We start from the raw sequence: 17,335 nt of genomic DNA on the forward strand, positions 1-17,335 counted from the left end.
TATTCTCATCACCAACCCCATCCTTCTCCCTGACTGCTATCGCAGGTTGAAAGATAATGTTTGTAACTATGTGACACAGAGCTGAGTTACCAACTCCACGTTCTATACATCACAACGACTACCTACTCAGATCTCCATATTGTTACACACTTCAGTCTGTCTACAGCTGAAATAATTTATATTGTTGCCCTCTGTAGACCTGATCATTTCAATTTTCTCTGATCAGGTCCACAAGCCTTCATGCTTTCCTTCATAAACCTAAGTTTATCCAAAATGATGCTGCCTATATCCTCTCCTCATCAAGTCCTGATCACCAGTCACTCCCAATGACGTTGAGCTAAATTAGCTTCCAGTCCCCCATTGCATTAAATTTAAATCTTATCTATCCCCATCCACCTCTGCAATTTCCACTTGAGGCTGTGGATTTTATACATTCCCTCCTCCATTTACTTGATTACAAGACCAGGAAACACCAAGACTACTTCAACGAGGATGACCACATCACCCATGTCCTCATTGACAAGAGGAAAGCTCACTGCGGCTAGCAAAAATAATATCACCAGTGAGGCAAACTCATTGAACAGCAAAGGCGGAGTTACAAGGATGAACCAGGGACATCTCGAACCAATCGTGTACTGAGAAAGCTAGAGACTTGCAAAACCCTGTCGATAAGCACGACATCCAGGGTTTTGTCAGTGCTATCAAGGCAATATATAGACTCAACACACTGGGTCACAAACCAGTGCAAAGTAAGGGCAGAACTCTGTTGAGAAACAAAGAAAACATCAGCCTCCTTTGGAGGGAACACTTCAAAGAACTTCTGAATCGTGCATGTTCAAGGAAATCACCCAACTCCCACCAAGTGTCATGGAAGTCAAAACCATCATTAAACACATTAAGAATAGAAAAGCTGCCGAAGTGGAGAGGATTCAGGCAAATATTTTCAAACTTGGAGGCCGAGAGCTCACCTGTCAACTCCACCAACTGTTCGTGAAAATTTACAGCAAAGAAGAATTCCCTGCTGATCTCAGGGATTTGCCATTACCAACCTATTCAAGAAAGGAGACAAAGTGAATTGTGGGAACTACTGAGGAATGTCCCTACTCTCCATTACTGGGAAGATCATTGCCCAAATCCTCTCCGGGTACCTTCTCTCCATTTCTGAGGAAATCCTTCCTGAATGCCAGTGTCGCTTCTAACCAAATCATGGAACTATGAACATGATTTTTACTGCTCCATAAAAAATGCCAAGAACAACGCCAATCACTCTGTATGGCCTTTATCAATTTGACCAAGGTATCTGATTCAATCAAGAAGTGATATGAAAGACTCTGTCAAAGGCCACTGTCTACACAAATTCATCAACATCCTTTGTCTCCTCCATGACAAGGTGTCACCACCTTCCTCACCAAGGTAAAATGACATAAACCTTCAAGAACAAGACTGAAGTCATGCAGAGATATGTCATCATGTTCTTGTTTTTCTTGATCTTCATTACCACCATCCTTTATCTTATCAAGAACAAGCTTCTCAGTGGTGTGGATGTTGTCAATAGAATGGATGAAACATGTTTCAACCTCATCTGGTTGAAATCCAATAAGAAAACAACATTGACATTGGCAATACAATTCATAATGCTGAGGACACTGTCACCTCTACTCTCTCAGAAGGGAGTCTTCAAACCTCGTCCAACACCTTTGCAGAAGCATACCAAAGAATTGGTCTCAGCCCCAACAGCAAGAAGACTCAAGTTGTTACCAACCTGTCCCTGGAGAATTTCTAGTCATGCTTCCAGTGAAATGAATGGAGAAATTCTTCAAATCATGTAAAATTCCCCCACCTGGGAGCAACTCTCATCTAAGGCTAACATTAAGCAGAGATCCAAAGCCACATTCAATCTGCAAGCTTGACCTTTGGATGCCAAAGGATGAGAGTGTTTGAAGACTGTGATATCCATATTGATACCAAGATCCTTATGCCTAATGCAGTCATCTTTCCAATTCTTCTATGTGGCTCTGAAACTTGCACTACAAATAGACATTACCTCAATATCTTGGAGAAGTAAAATCAACACTGTTTGAGACAGATTCTTCACATCAACTATAAAGTCAGGCATGATAATGTCAGCATCTTATGAAGGAACCAATAGCATCAGCAAAATGACCTTTGCTGGGTCCGTCACATACTTAGGATACGTGAGTTCTGACTACCAAAGCAAATCATCTTCACCCAGTTAACAGAAGGCACTTGGACAAGCAAAGGAAACATTTGAAAGACACCCTGCAGACATACCTCAAGAAATGCAACATAGATGTCAATGCCTTGGAAGCCCTCGGTCAGAACAAACCAACGTGGAGGAACCATCTGTCTGAAGAGACACAATTTATCGACAATACCCATCAGCAGGAGGAGCTATGGAAAAGGAGCATGAGAAAGGGATGCCAATGAACTTGAGTCTAAGGACCAATTGCATATAATGGAAACATTCAGCGTTGGAGATTTAGCTTTATGATTCAGTTCATCAGCCAATGCAAGGATCCAAAGAACCCATGACCAGTGACACAGAATCTCCTAGGTGCACAATCATACTTGTTAGCAAATCATACTGACCCATTAATTTGATCAGGTGTTTTTTGTCACTCCTCTTCATCCTTCCTTCTTCAACTCAGTGTCCATTCTTCCTTTCACAGTACATTGTTAAAGATATTGCAAATTATATGTATGTAATTTTGCAAACACTCAGTTTGGCTTTAGGTAAATTTTACTACCAAGATTTTGCTTTAAATGTTACTTTCACAAGTAGTTAAATTGCCCAGAGTGCAGTTAAGAGTCAACCACATTGCTGTGGGTCTGGAGTCACATGTAGGCCAGACCTGGTAAGGGTGGCAGTTTTCTTCCTTAAAGGGCATTAGTGAACCAGATGGGCTTTTTCCAGCAATGGATTTGTGGTCATCATTCACTCTTTAATTCCAGATATTTACTGAATTCAAACTCCATCATCTGCCACGGCAAGATTCAAACCCAAGCCCCAGAACATGACTTGTGTCTCTAGATTAACAGTCCAGTGATATCGCCACTAGGCCATTACCTTCCCATGTCCAACAATGATCTTCCCAACAATCCATAAATCACATACAATCATACAAATTAATGTTTCACGGATCACTAGGATTGATGTTTTTTATTCTAGTTTTGTTATCTGATTCACTTAACAAATTCCATTCATATCAAAAGATGTTTTATGCTCTCTTTCAATAACAATGAAAGAAAGTTGGATAGAGTAACAATTCTTGTTTTCTATGACAAACATCAAAAAGCATAGCAATACAATATTTTACAATAAATCAATAAACCAGCATAATTACCCAGTAATTAGATAACATCCTCATATTCAAACAGTACTCTTAAAACTGGGTTACCTTCCTTCACATGCTTTCTTTCTCTATATTGCCTATCATGCTGAACATAAATCCTGAGAAGTTAATGTTCCGTGTGTGTTACTTAACTTGATTTGCCAGTACAATAGCAGTTAATTATATGATAATACCTTGAGCAATGGGACTGACTAAACATCATGCAACTACTTGCAGTTCACATCCCAAACCCCCAAAATAATTTGGGCAATGATAGATTTCTTGACTTCCATTCACTGCTTATTCAACTGCCAACCGTTGACAGGACTGACTCGGAGAATATGAAGAGAAGTTTTTTGGAATTTTTGGAACATTGTCTTCTACTGTTCTGACTATAAGTACTAGCATTATACTAATTGTTCACTATGTCATTTTCAATCGTAAAGTAAGGAAGCAATTTTCAAAATTATTGTAATTATTATAGCCAGATCATTAAAAACTCAAGAGTCCAGACTTTACGATGCATTATTTCTTGGAGTATTGGGTTCAGATTATATCACCTCACAATAAGTAAAGAATATTCATTGGCAGAGCAACAGGAATAGTAGTAAATAGAATATCAACATGAATAAATCTTAGTTGATTATATTTAAGTTTGAAAACATAATGGTTAAGAGGAACCTTGTTAAACTTTAAAATAATCTACATTATTGCTGAAAAGAGTCTTGTAGAAGCTTTTCATCAGGACAGTGAAGAAGGAATTTAGAAGTAAATTTTTAAAAATTGTGAAGGAGAGTGTCGGTTGATTGACAAGTAGAGATATTGTATGGACAATGGGCCAGTTCATGGTGAATGTCAGTTAACTACCAAGTTCTGTTTAAATGTTAAACCTGGTAGATTAATTCTAATTGGGCAAAAATTACCCTAAGCAATGAATCAGAAAAGGCTGCCCCCTACACTGTTGAATTGAAACAGGAACAAGAGTATACATTCTATCTGCAAGAAGAGAGTATTGTATTTTTCTACACGTAGCTTCGATATATTCACTAACAGAACGTTACTGAGCAGCCAAACAAATTGTGCCTATCACATAAATGACTATCATACAGTGCCTGCACAGATGCTAAGTATATGGACTCTATGCCCTAAAGATTGGCAGATGGAATCAAAAATCATATTCCTTTTACTGTTCACAACATGCAAGATACTGTCCGCACCCAATCAGCATGCACTTGTAAAACTCACAACAGTGTCTAACGTTAGATGTAATTCTATGATTGGACAATATTTGTTGAATAATCCTGAGTATGTGATGAATTGCACTGAAAAGTAGTTTAGTACACAGATATACATTAGTACACAGACAGAAAGAACAATGTGTCTATTTCAGTTGGCAAAACAAATGATGGTAATTCATGGGCTCATTACTCATCGCGATGCTTTGAACAACCACTTTACTTTGGTATTTCTTGTAAATAATCCTGATGAGTGCAAAATGAAGTTTCAACAACATGTGTTTTTCAGTAATACTCAAGTTATGGCCAAACAACTAAAGATATTTTAACCAGACTCATAGGCATGTATACTTTCCAGAATTTTCACTCATTAAAAATAAGAATGGAATCTTCCACTGTCATTGGGTGCCCCGCTCACTTGCTGAAGAAATGGTGGCACACCCAAGCTGACTATGCAACAAGGCCTGCAGTATCTTCCTCTAATCAGGCAATTTGGATGGCAATGATGAGTGCTCATTCAAAATCAAATTCCTGGAACTAGAAGCCCCTCTGGTGAGAATTGCCAACAATCAAAGGCTGGTGTTTTGCCCTTGACAGTGCCACTGCACTGTGAGAACATGCTGCCAGCAGGATGTCCAACGTCCAGATGAGCAACGTCTTAGGTATGCTTTCTGTAGGAATGGATGGGGTTTGGGTTTAGGGGACATAGGGAGAAGTAGTTAGGGGGATGAAGGGAAAGGTAGGAGATTGGCTCTCAGTGGCCATAATGACTATGCCCCTCTCCCCCTGCCCCCACCTTATGTTTAGTCCTTCGAACAGGCACAGAGCAGTGCAGATCAAGGGAACCACCCCAACCAAGTGACAGCCTGTTCACACTGGTTTACCAAGCAGTGACTGTCTCTTCCCTCTTGCCTGAAGTTGGAAATTAAAGATTCCACCCATAGTTTTATTAGATTAGATTACAGTGTGAAAACAGGCCCTTCAGCCCAACAAGTCCACACCGACCCGCCGAAGCGCAACCCACCCATACCCCTACATTTACCCCTTACCTAACACTACGGGCAATTTAGCCTGGCCAATTCACCTGACCTGCACATCTTTGGACTGTGGGAGGAAACCGGAGCACCCGGAGGAAACCCACGCAGACACGGGGAGAATGTGCAAACTCCACACAGTCAGTCGCCTGAGGCGGGAATTGAACCCGGGTCTCTGGCGCTGTGAGGCAGCAGTGCTAACCACTGTGCCACCGTGCCGCCCACCATTTGAATTCTATGCTTAGCCCCAACTAGGGGGTTGCAGAGTTTGTCACAAAGTATTCATAGAGTGGTGATGACCATCTCTTTTCTGATTTGTTCAGTCAAGGGCAGGAGCTCTGGGGTTCTACAAAATTTTCTATATTATTCCTGGCTCTGCAGCCATTGGTGCAATATGAGAAAATCCTTGGATCATTGGGTCAAAAAAGATTTACCAGACATTTATATATGTGCACATCAGCCTTTCTTTGCAGTCTGCTTGATGTCTTTGGTGAATTTGAGTGTTTCCAAATATAGAACTAAAAAAATATACATTTAACACTAAGCAATGACTATTATTGCTCCCCAAAGGAATTAGTTTCTATCTTACTGGTGGATAAAACAAGACATGAAAGATCATTTAAACATTTTTCAGGTGGTTAAGTATGAACTCACCTATTAAAGAGAAAAGTAAAGGAAAATAAATAATCCCCATTTCTTTCATAAACAAGCCTGTGATCCCCTATCTGGGTTAAATTTGCTCAAATAGTATGCTGCGATGAATTTTTTTTTTAGTGTGAATTTATCTCAATTATTACACTCACTATCTTATTCTTTAATATTTAAGAAAACTTATAATATATAATTTATTATTTTTGCCTCCTTCCTGTATGTTACTTAGGCTTGTATTGAATATTCCTCAGAGCCCTGTTAACTTCAGAATAGAGTATTATAAATAGAGTAACTTGCAGAGTGGGATTGTACAAGAGAAATTACCAAACATGGAATGTAAATTTGCTTGGCGTGGTTGTGGGTTTGGTTTGGTTGTGGGTTTACTTTCCACATTTTCATGTTTTTATGTTTTCTATACCTCTAAGCCTCACAAGCAGGGGTTTAGCCCACTGGCTGTCCCGGCAAAACATAAAGGTCTGGGGTTTGTAATAAAAATAACATTGGATTAATAACATCCAATATTGTTAAGGATTAAGTGAGACAGCAACTTTTGGCAACCACACAGACAGTTAAATATTGGAAATCAGGAAGATTCTCAATGGTGGATCCAGGGCTGAAATAGATTTCTAATCACTGTAAGATTCACATAAAGATCTGTGGGCAAATGTACATGCAATGAATGGCTAATACCATTCTTAAACAGATTGCAACATCTGAGCTCACTTGTCTTTGGGAAAAGGGAGAAAAATATTGGAAGAATACTGTCTAACGAAAATCATGGAGATAAAGTTGAAATGGCAGCAAGTTTGAACGGCAACATTCTTTTAGTATGTTTTTTCTTCTGTACTATTTAGAACTTGAGATTTCTTTTTGATCAGTGAATCTATTCTCAGAATATTCATTCAAGGTTTTCCAAGAAAACTCTCTCATCAGGAAAACAAAACAAAATCATTTTGAGCATACATTCATTGTAACATATACTGCTCTATAACTTTATACAGAATATGAAATTGCTAACATCACAAGTGTAAAAACAACATTATAGCACAGTGCTGATTTTTCATTATGTTGGGTGCTTTCTTTTCCCTGAGAACCTGTTGAAAAACAAAATGAAGATTTTAAATGCCTCACATTCAGCCATTCTAAATTTCAAAACATACATTTCAATGAAAACTGCAAAATGTAATTTTACATCTTGGTCTTTTTTCTCTAACTTATTAATATTTAGTGGAAACCATAAGAAAATATCAAAGTAAGGGCCTTCAAAATGTTCCCCGGTTTATAATTAACAATAAGATATTGTATGTGATCGATGACCAGAGTTAGAACTGGCTTTTCTTAAATCTGCCCAATCCTGCCTTAATTCCTGGCTTGTTTAATAATATTGTCAATTTTTAAATATTGTAATTTTCTCTTCTTCCTGAAAGTTACTGGTCCAGTCTGTAATAACATATGGAAAGTAGTAGCTCTCTGCTGTCTTATCCACATCATGACTTGCCTGTGTGTGCTCAGAGAGCAAATAGTCACTGGGTATTCAGTGGAATTGGTGTCATAACTTTGCTCAATCTTTTGCTTTCTACTCTCTTGTTAGCCCAAAGACATCAATGTTTAATTGTAGTTTCCCAATTAATATTGGCACAACCTTCTGGTCTGAAAGACTCATGTTACTCCTGGAAGTGACTGCTGGTCAAGATTAGAGTGGTGCTGGAAAAGCACAGCAGGTCAGGCAGCATCCGAGGAGCAGGAAAATCGATGTTTCAGGCGGAGCCCTTCCTATCGGGCAGGATTCCTGATGAAGGGCTCCTGCCCAAAACGTCGATTTTCCTGCTCCTCGGATGCTGTCTGAACTGCTGTGCTTTTCCAGCACCACTCTAATCTTGACTCTAATCTCCAGCATCTGCAGTCCTCGCTTTTGCCTAGTGACTGCTGGTCGTTAACTTGCTAAATTAGTTCACAGTTGAATACAGAGGAACATTCTCTTCAATTTTTTTCAACCTTATGTTTAATTCCAACAGTCTAAGAATGTCTGACATTTCTATTTCACAAATCAGTGGTGAGAAAGTACATTACTTCTCAGCTGAACAGTCTGTTTAGGTTCAAAATTGCTATTTTTAACAGTTTGTGTAAATGTCCCTTTGCCTCGATATTGGAAGATATTTCACCTTCTGTGGTGATCTTATAATTTGGGGTCAAAGTACACTTGACTATTCTGGCTATTTTGGAATGTGAAGTTTCAAAGAATGGGAGTGAGGTATATAAGATGGTAAAGGGGATCAACAAAGTAGATGTTAAGATGACATATCCTTATCTGGGACAATCTAGAACAAGAGGCCATAATTTTAGGATATGGGGTAGCAGACATAAAACAGTGATGAGGATAAATTATTTCTCTCAGAGTTGTGAATCTATGGAATTCGCGACCACAGAGTCCAGTGGATGCTGGGACATTGAGTAAATTTAAGGAGGAGATCGACAGATTTTTAAATTTAGTACTGGATTCAGGGTTATGGGGGAACAGGGAGGAAAGTGGAATTGAGGCCGATATGAGATCAGCCATGCTTGTATCAAATGGCAGAGCAGGCTTATTGGGCTAAATTGCTAGTCCCTGCTCCTAATTCATACCATATTTTGTGCTTACAATTAGAAGGCTGCTGGCTTGAAGAAACATTGAAATCTATTGAAATAGAGGAAAATAGCAGGCTATGGCTCCTATGTAACCAATTCTCTCATATAATGTAAAGATCAGAATATTAAAGCATCCGTGATTAAAATGGACATGTTTGTATGTTACTATGAGGGATTGAGATTTATTTCCTCAAAGCTTTGTTGAAACTGGCAGGTTATGTCTGTCATCTTTTGTTATGCTACTTATAACGGTAATAAAACACATTTGCAAAATGATCCTGCCAGACTTTATGCACCAAAGACTGAATCTAATATAAATTATTCAACCGTGATATTCTCATTGTAGTCCTAATTGCTACTTTAAGAATAGATCGCCTAAAAAAAGCTCAGGAAATTGAAGTAGAAATGATTCATGTGGTGGGGCTGTAAAGAGATAAATACCATAATTAACAGTCACCAGTTCTGGAGTTGGAGTCATTTTCATGATTTTTTTTCCATTAAACTTGTTGAATAACAGTGATTTAATCTTCAAACAATTACATCCTGTCTCTGAATAAGAAAGCCAAAGGTGTGCCAAATATCGGTATTAATTAATAGATATGTTGGTTCTTTGGAACTTGCAGAATTCAACCCTGTTTAAATAAGGAAGCCAATTTAGTGCATTAACTCACTTCAGCACCCATTTCCCTAACAGTAACTATCTTAAGCTTGAAAAACAAATAATATATGCAGTATTAATTGGAAACTTGGGAGTGGACAATGCATAGCTCTAAGTTTGATTTGTATTTCTACATTTTGTAAGTTAAGAGAAGAACTTAGCTTGATTTTTGTGTTCTTTGCATTAGTAGGGTATTTGAAATGTGTTTACATGCATTTGAATGAAGCTTTAAGAAAATGTTGAGGTAATTAGAAAAGTTATTTAGAAAACAACAGTAGAAGACAAGGATCCACATGGTAGACTAGTTAGTAAATTTAGGTCACGTGGTATTTAGGGTGAGCTTGTCAACTGGATATATAATTGGTTTAACAGGAGGAGATAGACAGTGGTGGTGGAGATTTGCTTTTCAGACTGGAAGTCTGTCACCAGCGGTGTTCCACAGGGATCGGTTCTGGGTCCTCCTCTGTTTATTATTTATATAAACGATTTGGAAGAAAATACAGAAGGCATGGTTAGCAAGTTTGTGGATGACACCAAAATTGGTGGCATAGTAGACAGTGAAGTATGTTTTCTAAGATTGCAAAGGGATCTTGCTGAAATGGGTCAATGGGCTGAAAAATATTAGATAGTTCAATCTGGTTAATGTGAGGTATTGCATTTTAGTACAACAAACAAGGGTACGGCTTATACAATTAATGGTAGGGCCTTGGGTACCAAAGGGACCGAGTGGGTCAGGTACATAATCCTTTGAAGTTTGCATCACATGCAGACAGGGGGGTTAAAATGGTGTTTAGCATGAATGCTTTCATTGCTCAGTCCTTTGAATAAAGGAGTTGGGGAGTTGTATTGAGGTTGTACAGACATTGGTGAGGCCTCTTCTGTAATATTGTGTCCAGTTCTGGTCTCCCATTTATAGGAAGGATATTATCAAGCTGGAGAGGGTTCCGAAGAGATTTACCAGGATGATGTTGAATATGGAAGGTTTGAGTTATAAAGAAAGGTTGGATAAGGTCTAACTTTATTTCACGGAGCGTAGGTGGTTGAGAGGCAACCTTATAGAAATTTATAAAATAATGAGAGGTATAGGTAAAGTCAATGGTAATTGTCTCTTCCCTAGCATGGGGGATTTCAAGACTGGGGGCACATTTTTAAATGAGAGGAGAGAGATTTAAAAAACAGTTTGGGCAAATATTTTACACAGTGGATGGTTCACTTTTGGAATGAACTTCCTGAGGAAGTAGTAGAATTGGGCACAATTACAACATTTAAAAGACATTGGGCAAGTACATGGATAGGAGAGGTTTGGAGGGATATGGGCAGGCAGGTGGCACTAGCTTAGTTTGGGATTATGTTCAGCATTGACTGGTTGGACTACAACTCTGACTCTAAGTGAGAAAGAAAATGGGTCGTGGTCTATGAAAAATGTATCCAATGACACAGGTTGACATAATTAGAAACAACTTCCCTTTAGAGAGAGCCCTCCAAATGATCAGAGAATGAGCAAGTTTCTGTTAGAGAGAACAGTGCTATAGCTGCAAAGAGGTTTATAAGTCTGTAATCTTAAAAGTGGTTTCAGCTATAATGGAGCCCTGAGTGTTATAAAGAAAGAGCAAAAGAAAGCTCCAGAAACAGAAGGTTTTGGAAGAGGAGTTTAAGGAATCCATGCTAAAATATACATGAGCTGTGTTAGTCCATTGTTTAAGTGTAACATCAAGTGACGTTAAGTAAAAAAGATAGCATCAGATGAATGAAGAGATAAAGTACAGCTGGTCTATATTGAAGAAGGAATTTTAAGATGCAAACAAAGTGATCCTTCCACTGAGATTTAAGTATCTGTAAGATGGTTATTCAGGGTAGCAGGGTTGAATTTTCATTTCTGGCATTTGCATTAGGCCAGTTTCAAATAGTTCTTACATAATTTAGTTCATTTCTTTTCCTTCTGTGCATAATAAGCATTGATGATCTTCTGTTAAAAGCACATCGGCAGCTTCTTGTGAATATGTTCAATGACTGACTACCATGGTAACCAATATGCAAAAATAAAACTTTTGGTCTATCAAGCCAGATTTCACTCTGGGATCTAACATATCTGGTACTACCATCAGCTGGAATCGCAACATTATAGTCACAATTCTTTTAAAATAGCAGAAAATGCTTAGTATAAATTTGGTAAATTTCTTAACTATTCATAATTACTAGCAAAACAATTTAATAAATTTTAAAGTAAATCTTATGGATTTACTTTCTTATGTAAGCTTCAAAATTGTAGATTTTCTATAACTATTACATTTCTCACTCATATACACTTTCTTAAAGTATAATTAATCAGAGCTTCCAAGCAAAATCACAATGAGTGGTCACAAATTCTGGATAAAACCAGTATTTTTCTTACATGGAACAAAAAACATGGTTTTGACTCAGAATAAAGCCATAACTATATAAATACAAAATCTGGCTAAATATGTAAACTAAGAAATTAAGGTCCACAGATTGGCAAATTAGCTACATGCTGCTAGGAATGTAAGTCAATTCATATAAAAGCTACATTTATGCAAGCTGTCAGAGTTTCAAAGGGGAGTGATTTTCAAACCAATTAAGCAAATAGATGATATAGGAGTAAAGATATGGAAATTAAACAAATGTGTTTCTGTATTGAATGATGCAACTAGGGCACGGGATTTCTCAGTTCGGTCCATCTTGCAGGAAGTAGGTTACTTTCAGCTTAATTAGAAAATGGGTTGCATACAGCTAACAGGCCCGAGGGAAGCTTCTATGAAATTTGAGGTTTGTCTGATTGAAAAAATAAAGGAATTCAGGCATCAGAGAGCTTTAAAATATTCTGATATTATACATTTTAGAACTTTAGTAACTGTTCATGGAATGGATGAAACAACAGAAGATAAACCCGTTACAATATGCATAAAAGTAGCAATAACACTGTCTGTAATAAACTGGTAAAGTCAAGGACTATCTTATACATGAATTGAAATCAATTGGCCATGTCTGGCAAAAGGAGGAGTGGTGGCTACATGAACAAAACTGCTTTGACACCTGCTCAATAAACTGGGTACTTTATTGCCATAAAGGACAATGATTGTCCTGTAGTAAAATTTAAGAAGTTTATCACAGGAAAGCTGTGTCTTCAAATAGACATTTAAGGCTAAATGTAACAAGAAACTAAGAAGCTACTTTTGATATGGAAACAAGCTGCAGACTAAAGGCTTCCAGAGGAATTATCAACATTTTGGATGAAAGAATCTGAAGTATCATCAGTAATGGCCCAAAGGATAAAAAATTCTATAAGAATCGAACAGCAGAACTGCCCCTTTAGCAGAACTTCAAAAAACAATACTGTACAAGGATTGAACCCAGGACACATCCAGAGCCAGACATTGTTGGTGGAATCCTGGCCATATTCCACCATAATCAAGGACTGGCCAAGTTGGATTTTGAAGCTTAACTTAGAGTCATGGAGTCATAGAGATGTACAGCAAGGAAACAGATCCCTCGGTCCAACTCATCCATGCCAACCAGATATCCCAACCCAATCTAGTCCCACCTGCCAGCACCTGGCCCATATCCCTCCAAACCCTTCCTATTCATATACCCATCCAGATGCTTCATAAATGTTGCAGTTGTACTAGCCTCCACCACTTTCTCTGGCAGCCCATTCCACACAAGCACTACCCTATGCATAAAAAAGTTGCCCCTTAGGTCTCTTTTATATCTTGCTCCTCTCACACTAACCCTATGCCCTCTAGTTCTGGACTCCCCCACCTCAGGGAAAAGATTTTGTATATTTATCCTATCCATGCCCCTCATGATTTTATAAGCCTCTATAAGGTCACCCCTCAGCCTCTGATGCTCCAAGAAAAACAGTCCAGCCTATTCAGCCTCTCCCTATAACTCAAATTACTTGCTTACTTGAGGGATTTTATTTTGGTTGCTATATGCAATAAAGTTTAAATCATTGTTTCAGTACTTCATTGTCTGTGATATTTCTTAATAAGTAGACCAAATTAAAAGAAACTTGTGATGATTTACTCAAAACAATATATATAGTTAGACATGAAACAGCATAAGTCAGGAGCGAATTTGGATCAACAGCCTTATTTGAAAAATATTACCCATATCCACATAAATCAGGCAAGATCCTCACAGAGAGGGATGAAACTGACCAGTCAGGAGGTTTGATTGGCTGGTTTGTTATGCATTCAGACTAGACCAAATCCAAGGTACAACATATTGGAATACAGCAGTACAGTTAAACACGCTATTGCGGAGGTAGTCAAAACAGCAAAGGAAACATTAAAGAAACTAACTCCTATAAAATATACTCAAGCTTGGGTGACCCAGAAGATATAATGCTAGTCCTTTTTAAATAATGCTTCATATGTTAATCTTCCAGTTGGCTATTCAAGTGCTGCAGACTGCATTATATGTTTGGTAGATAAAAATAATCAACGTTGCCTATTGGCCTGGGAAGCCAAGAAATTTAAAGGAACAGTTCAAAGTACCTTAGCAGCTGAAACATTATTGCCAGTACAATCTTCTAAAATAAATCCTGTTTGAGGGACAACCTGAGAAAGGATTGCACACAGAATATTATGTGGATAATGATTCTCTTTGGAACAATGTATATTTAACAAAGGACGGCACAAACTAAGAATTTGAGGACTCATCTCTCTATCTAGCGCAGAGGAAATGTTTGAAAGAAAAGAAGGTTTCCAAAAAATTGATTTCTGAAATAAAGTGGGTTGACGCATGTCATTGGTTGTCAGATTATTTCACAAAAAAATGTGTCAAATCCAAGAATTTAAGAAGATCCACTAAGGAGACACTTCATGGTATGAGCAGATATGAGAACATGAAAGAAAATCAATTTATGTTTGAGTTGCTGAATGATGGAACATGTTATTTTATTTTGTTTAAAGAATGAAGGGGGCATATAGAAAGTTGATTCTGTTTTTAACGAAGTAAGATGTAGGATATTTTAAGAATTGTTTGATTTGCATTAACTACATTCAAGAATATTTGCATGTCTTCAAAAGTTTTAAAATATTTTTAATCAGCATGGTCAGATGTGTCAGATAGGACTTAAGCCCAAACGTTTGGACCCAAAGCTATGGACTATACCACCACACTATAAGATCCTACCTGAAAAGCATTATTTAAAGGGAAGAAAGGAATCTTTTAATATATTAAGTAGCTGAGTAGGTGATTGGGGTTACTTAATTAAATATTTGGCTGGGTAGAGGGCTTTTGTGGCACTACGGTAGTGTCTCTACCTCTGAGCCAGAGGCCTGGTCTCAAGTCCCACCTGCTCCTGAGGTCTATCATAACATATCTGAACAGGTTGATTAGAAAATATCTTTGGCTGGATACAGGTCTCTTGTGACACATGTGTAATGCTCCTATTTCCAAGACAAAAGGCCCACCTTCACGTCTCACCTGCTTCACAGGTATATTTAATGCATTTTATCAGGTTGATTTAAAAAGAAAATGCTGAGTAAATATAAAGAGGGAACAGGTGAGTCTGGTACGTGGAAGAGATGTAAGACTCAGTGGTTAATAAAGTCTATCCACAAAAAATAATATCATGTTTCTGTGCCAGCTGCCACAGATCTAAATTGACAATATGGCACGGTGTCTCAGTGGTTAGCACTGCTGCCTCACAGCGCCAGGGACCCGGGTTCAATTCCCATCTTGGGCAACTGCCTGTGTGGAGTTTGCACATTCTTCCCGTGTCTGCGTGGGTTTGCTCCGGTTTCCTCCCACAGTCCAAAGATGTGCAGGATAGGTGAATTGGCCATACTAAATTGTAGTGTTAGGTGCATTAGTTAGGAGAATGTGTCTTCAGAGGGTCGGTATGGACTTGTTGGGCTGAAGGGCCTGTTTCCACACTATAGGTAATCTAACCAAATAATTCCAGAAACTAGTCCTTCACTTCAAAAGTTAAAAATAGCCAATGACCTTTCACACTAGAACAGTTTTGGATATTAAACAGGCTTTTCTTCCCAGAACAGGAATCAAGTTTTCCTTGTTACCAATCTACATGGGAAATCCTAATTTACTTCTAACAGTTGAAACAATAGCTATTCTTAATTTGTCACAGGGAGCTAGATTTTTAAGCTATTTGTGCTTTCCCTATTCTTCCATGAGGCATCTTCTTCCAAATTAAAGAAAGTAACGTGAGATATTGTGGTCAACAGATGGGAAGTCACTTGATCTCAATGGTGGGTGGCACGGTGGCACAGTGGTTAGCACTGCTGCCTCACAGCGCCCGAGACCCGGGTTCAATTCCCGCCTCTGGCGACTCTCTGTGTGGAGTTTGCACATTCTCCCCGTATCTGCTTGGGTTTCCTCCGGGTGCTCCGGTTTCCTCCCACAATCCAAAAATGTGCAGGTTAGGTGAATTGGCCACGCTAAATTGCCCGTAGTGTTAGGTGAAGAAGTAAATGTAGGTGAATGGGTCTGGGTGGGTTGCACTTCGTTGGGCCGAAGGGCCTGTTTCCACACTGTAAGTAATCTAAGTAATCTAATCTAAGTTATCTAAGGGACTAGAATTTGCAAATGAAAAAACTATGCTTCACTCATATAGACCCACAATCAGATCCTATGTGAAGTATTACATTCAGTTTGGATACTGAATCTAAGGGAGGAGGTTTACATCTTAGTATGGGTACAGTGCAAGTTCACCAAAGTTGTACTGATGCTTAAGTTGTGAGGACAGCATAAACTTTGCTTGCATTTCTGTGACTTCAGAACATTGGGGTGGTAATCTAACCCACAACAAGAAAGGACAGCTATGAAATTAGAGTGAGCATATTTAAAATAAAATCAGGAATCACTTTGTTCACACAAGGTAATGAAAATGCAGAACGCTTTCTACAAAATAATATGCTTTCTCAATTTAAATTTTGAAGACTGAGATTGATTCACTTTTCAGATGAAGCCATCAAAGCATAAGCGGTTGAGCTCAGATCAGCTGTTATAGGAATGAGTGATGGAAAAGACTTGGAGTTTGTATTGCACGCTCCATATTCTTTTGTCTCTATATCTTTGAGAGACTGTCAAATTAGAAACAGTTTCCTCTGCTAGCTGCACAGTCTCAATGTGAAGTCAAACTGATAAGAAATGTGCAAATCAAGACAAGAGGCTTCCACACCCACTATTATTTCAAAAATAGAAAAGAATACAATCTTTCTTAAAATCTCTAAACATGCATGCAAGTCAAGGAAAGAAACACTTATAGATCACTGAAGCTTCTGTTGCTGTGCAGCGGCTATGGTGATAGAAGAATGAATGCTTAAGGTGCTGGGTGGGGTGCTAATCAAGCAGGCAGCTTTGCCAGGGATGGTGAGGAGTCGCATTTGTGTTTTTCTAGGACCATATAGTCGGTAACAGGACAGAATTACAGTGGGAACTTGGCAGCTGAAGATGGATACAAATGGCAGAATAATTAAAGTCAAGACGAAGATGTGTGACTATTGTATGATGAGATTTTTAGATCTTTCATGTTGTCAGTACTTATAGAGTACGGATATCTCTAAAGGTTGTAAAACTGGAAGAAACTACCGAGAAGGTGAGGGGACGAGTTAACAAGTTCTGCATGTGTCCTCTGATATCTGCTTACACTTGCCAGAGTTTGAATAGTGCTTCAGTGAGTGCTGTTTGTGTTAACAGCATGCAGCCAACGTACTAATGTATAATTAATCTTAAATTGAGCCTCATAGTCTCACAAGGTATTGTCATGTCTTTCAGTTGCAATGTAACAAG

General features: G+C 38.4%; 1 protein-coding gene across 2 annotated transcripts in view; it reads right to left on the bottom strand.

Moving 5' to 3' along the window:
- Positions 1–3,362: 3,362 nt before the first annotated feature.
- LOC122563212 (peptidase inhibitor 16-like) overlaps positions 3,363–17,335 on the bottom strand; it is a 46,737-nt gene continuing 32,764 nt past the window's right edge. The window contains exons 8-9 of one of the 2 annotated variants that reach the window (XM_043716776.1): positions 7,292–7,367; positions 3,363–5,259 (exon numbers count right to left, since the gene is read on the bottom strand). In XM_043716776.1, the coding sequence (XP_043572711.1) occupies positions 5,247–5,259; positions 7,292–7,367 (89 nt within the window). In that variant the 3' untranslated portion in view covers positions 3,363–5,246. Of the gene's footprint in view, positions 5,260–7,291; positions 7,368–17,335 lie in introns of those variants that run through there. The other variant, XR_006315530.1, reaches the window with a different exon arrangement.

This window comes from Chiloscyllium plagiosum, chromosome 26 (genome assembly GCF_004010195.1).
Source record: "Chiloscyllium plagiosum isolate BGI_BamShark_2017 chromosome 26, ASM401019v2, whole genome shotgun sequence".
Lineage (NCBI taxonomy): Eukaryota > Metazoa > Chordata > Chondrichthyes > Orectolobiformes > Hemiscylliidae > Chiloscyllium > Chiloscyllium plagiosum.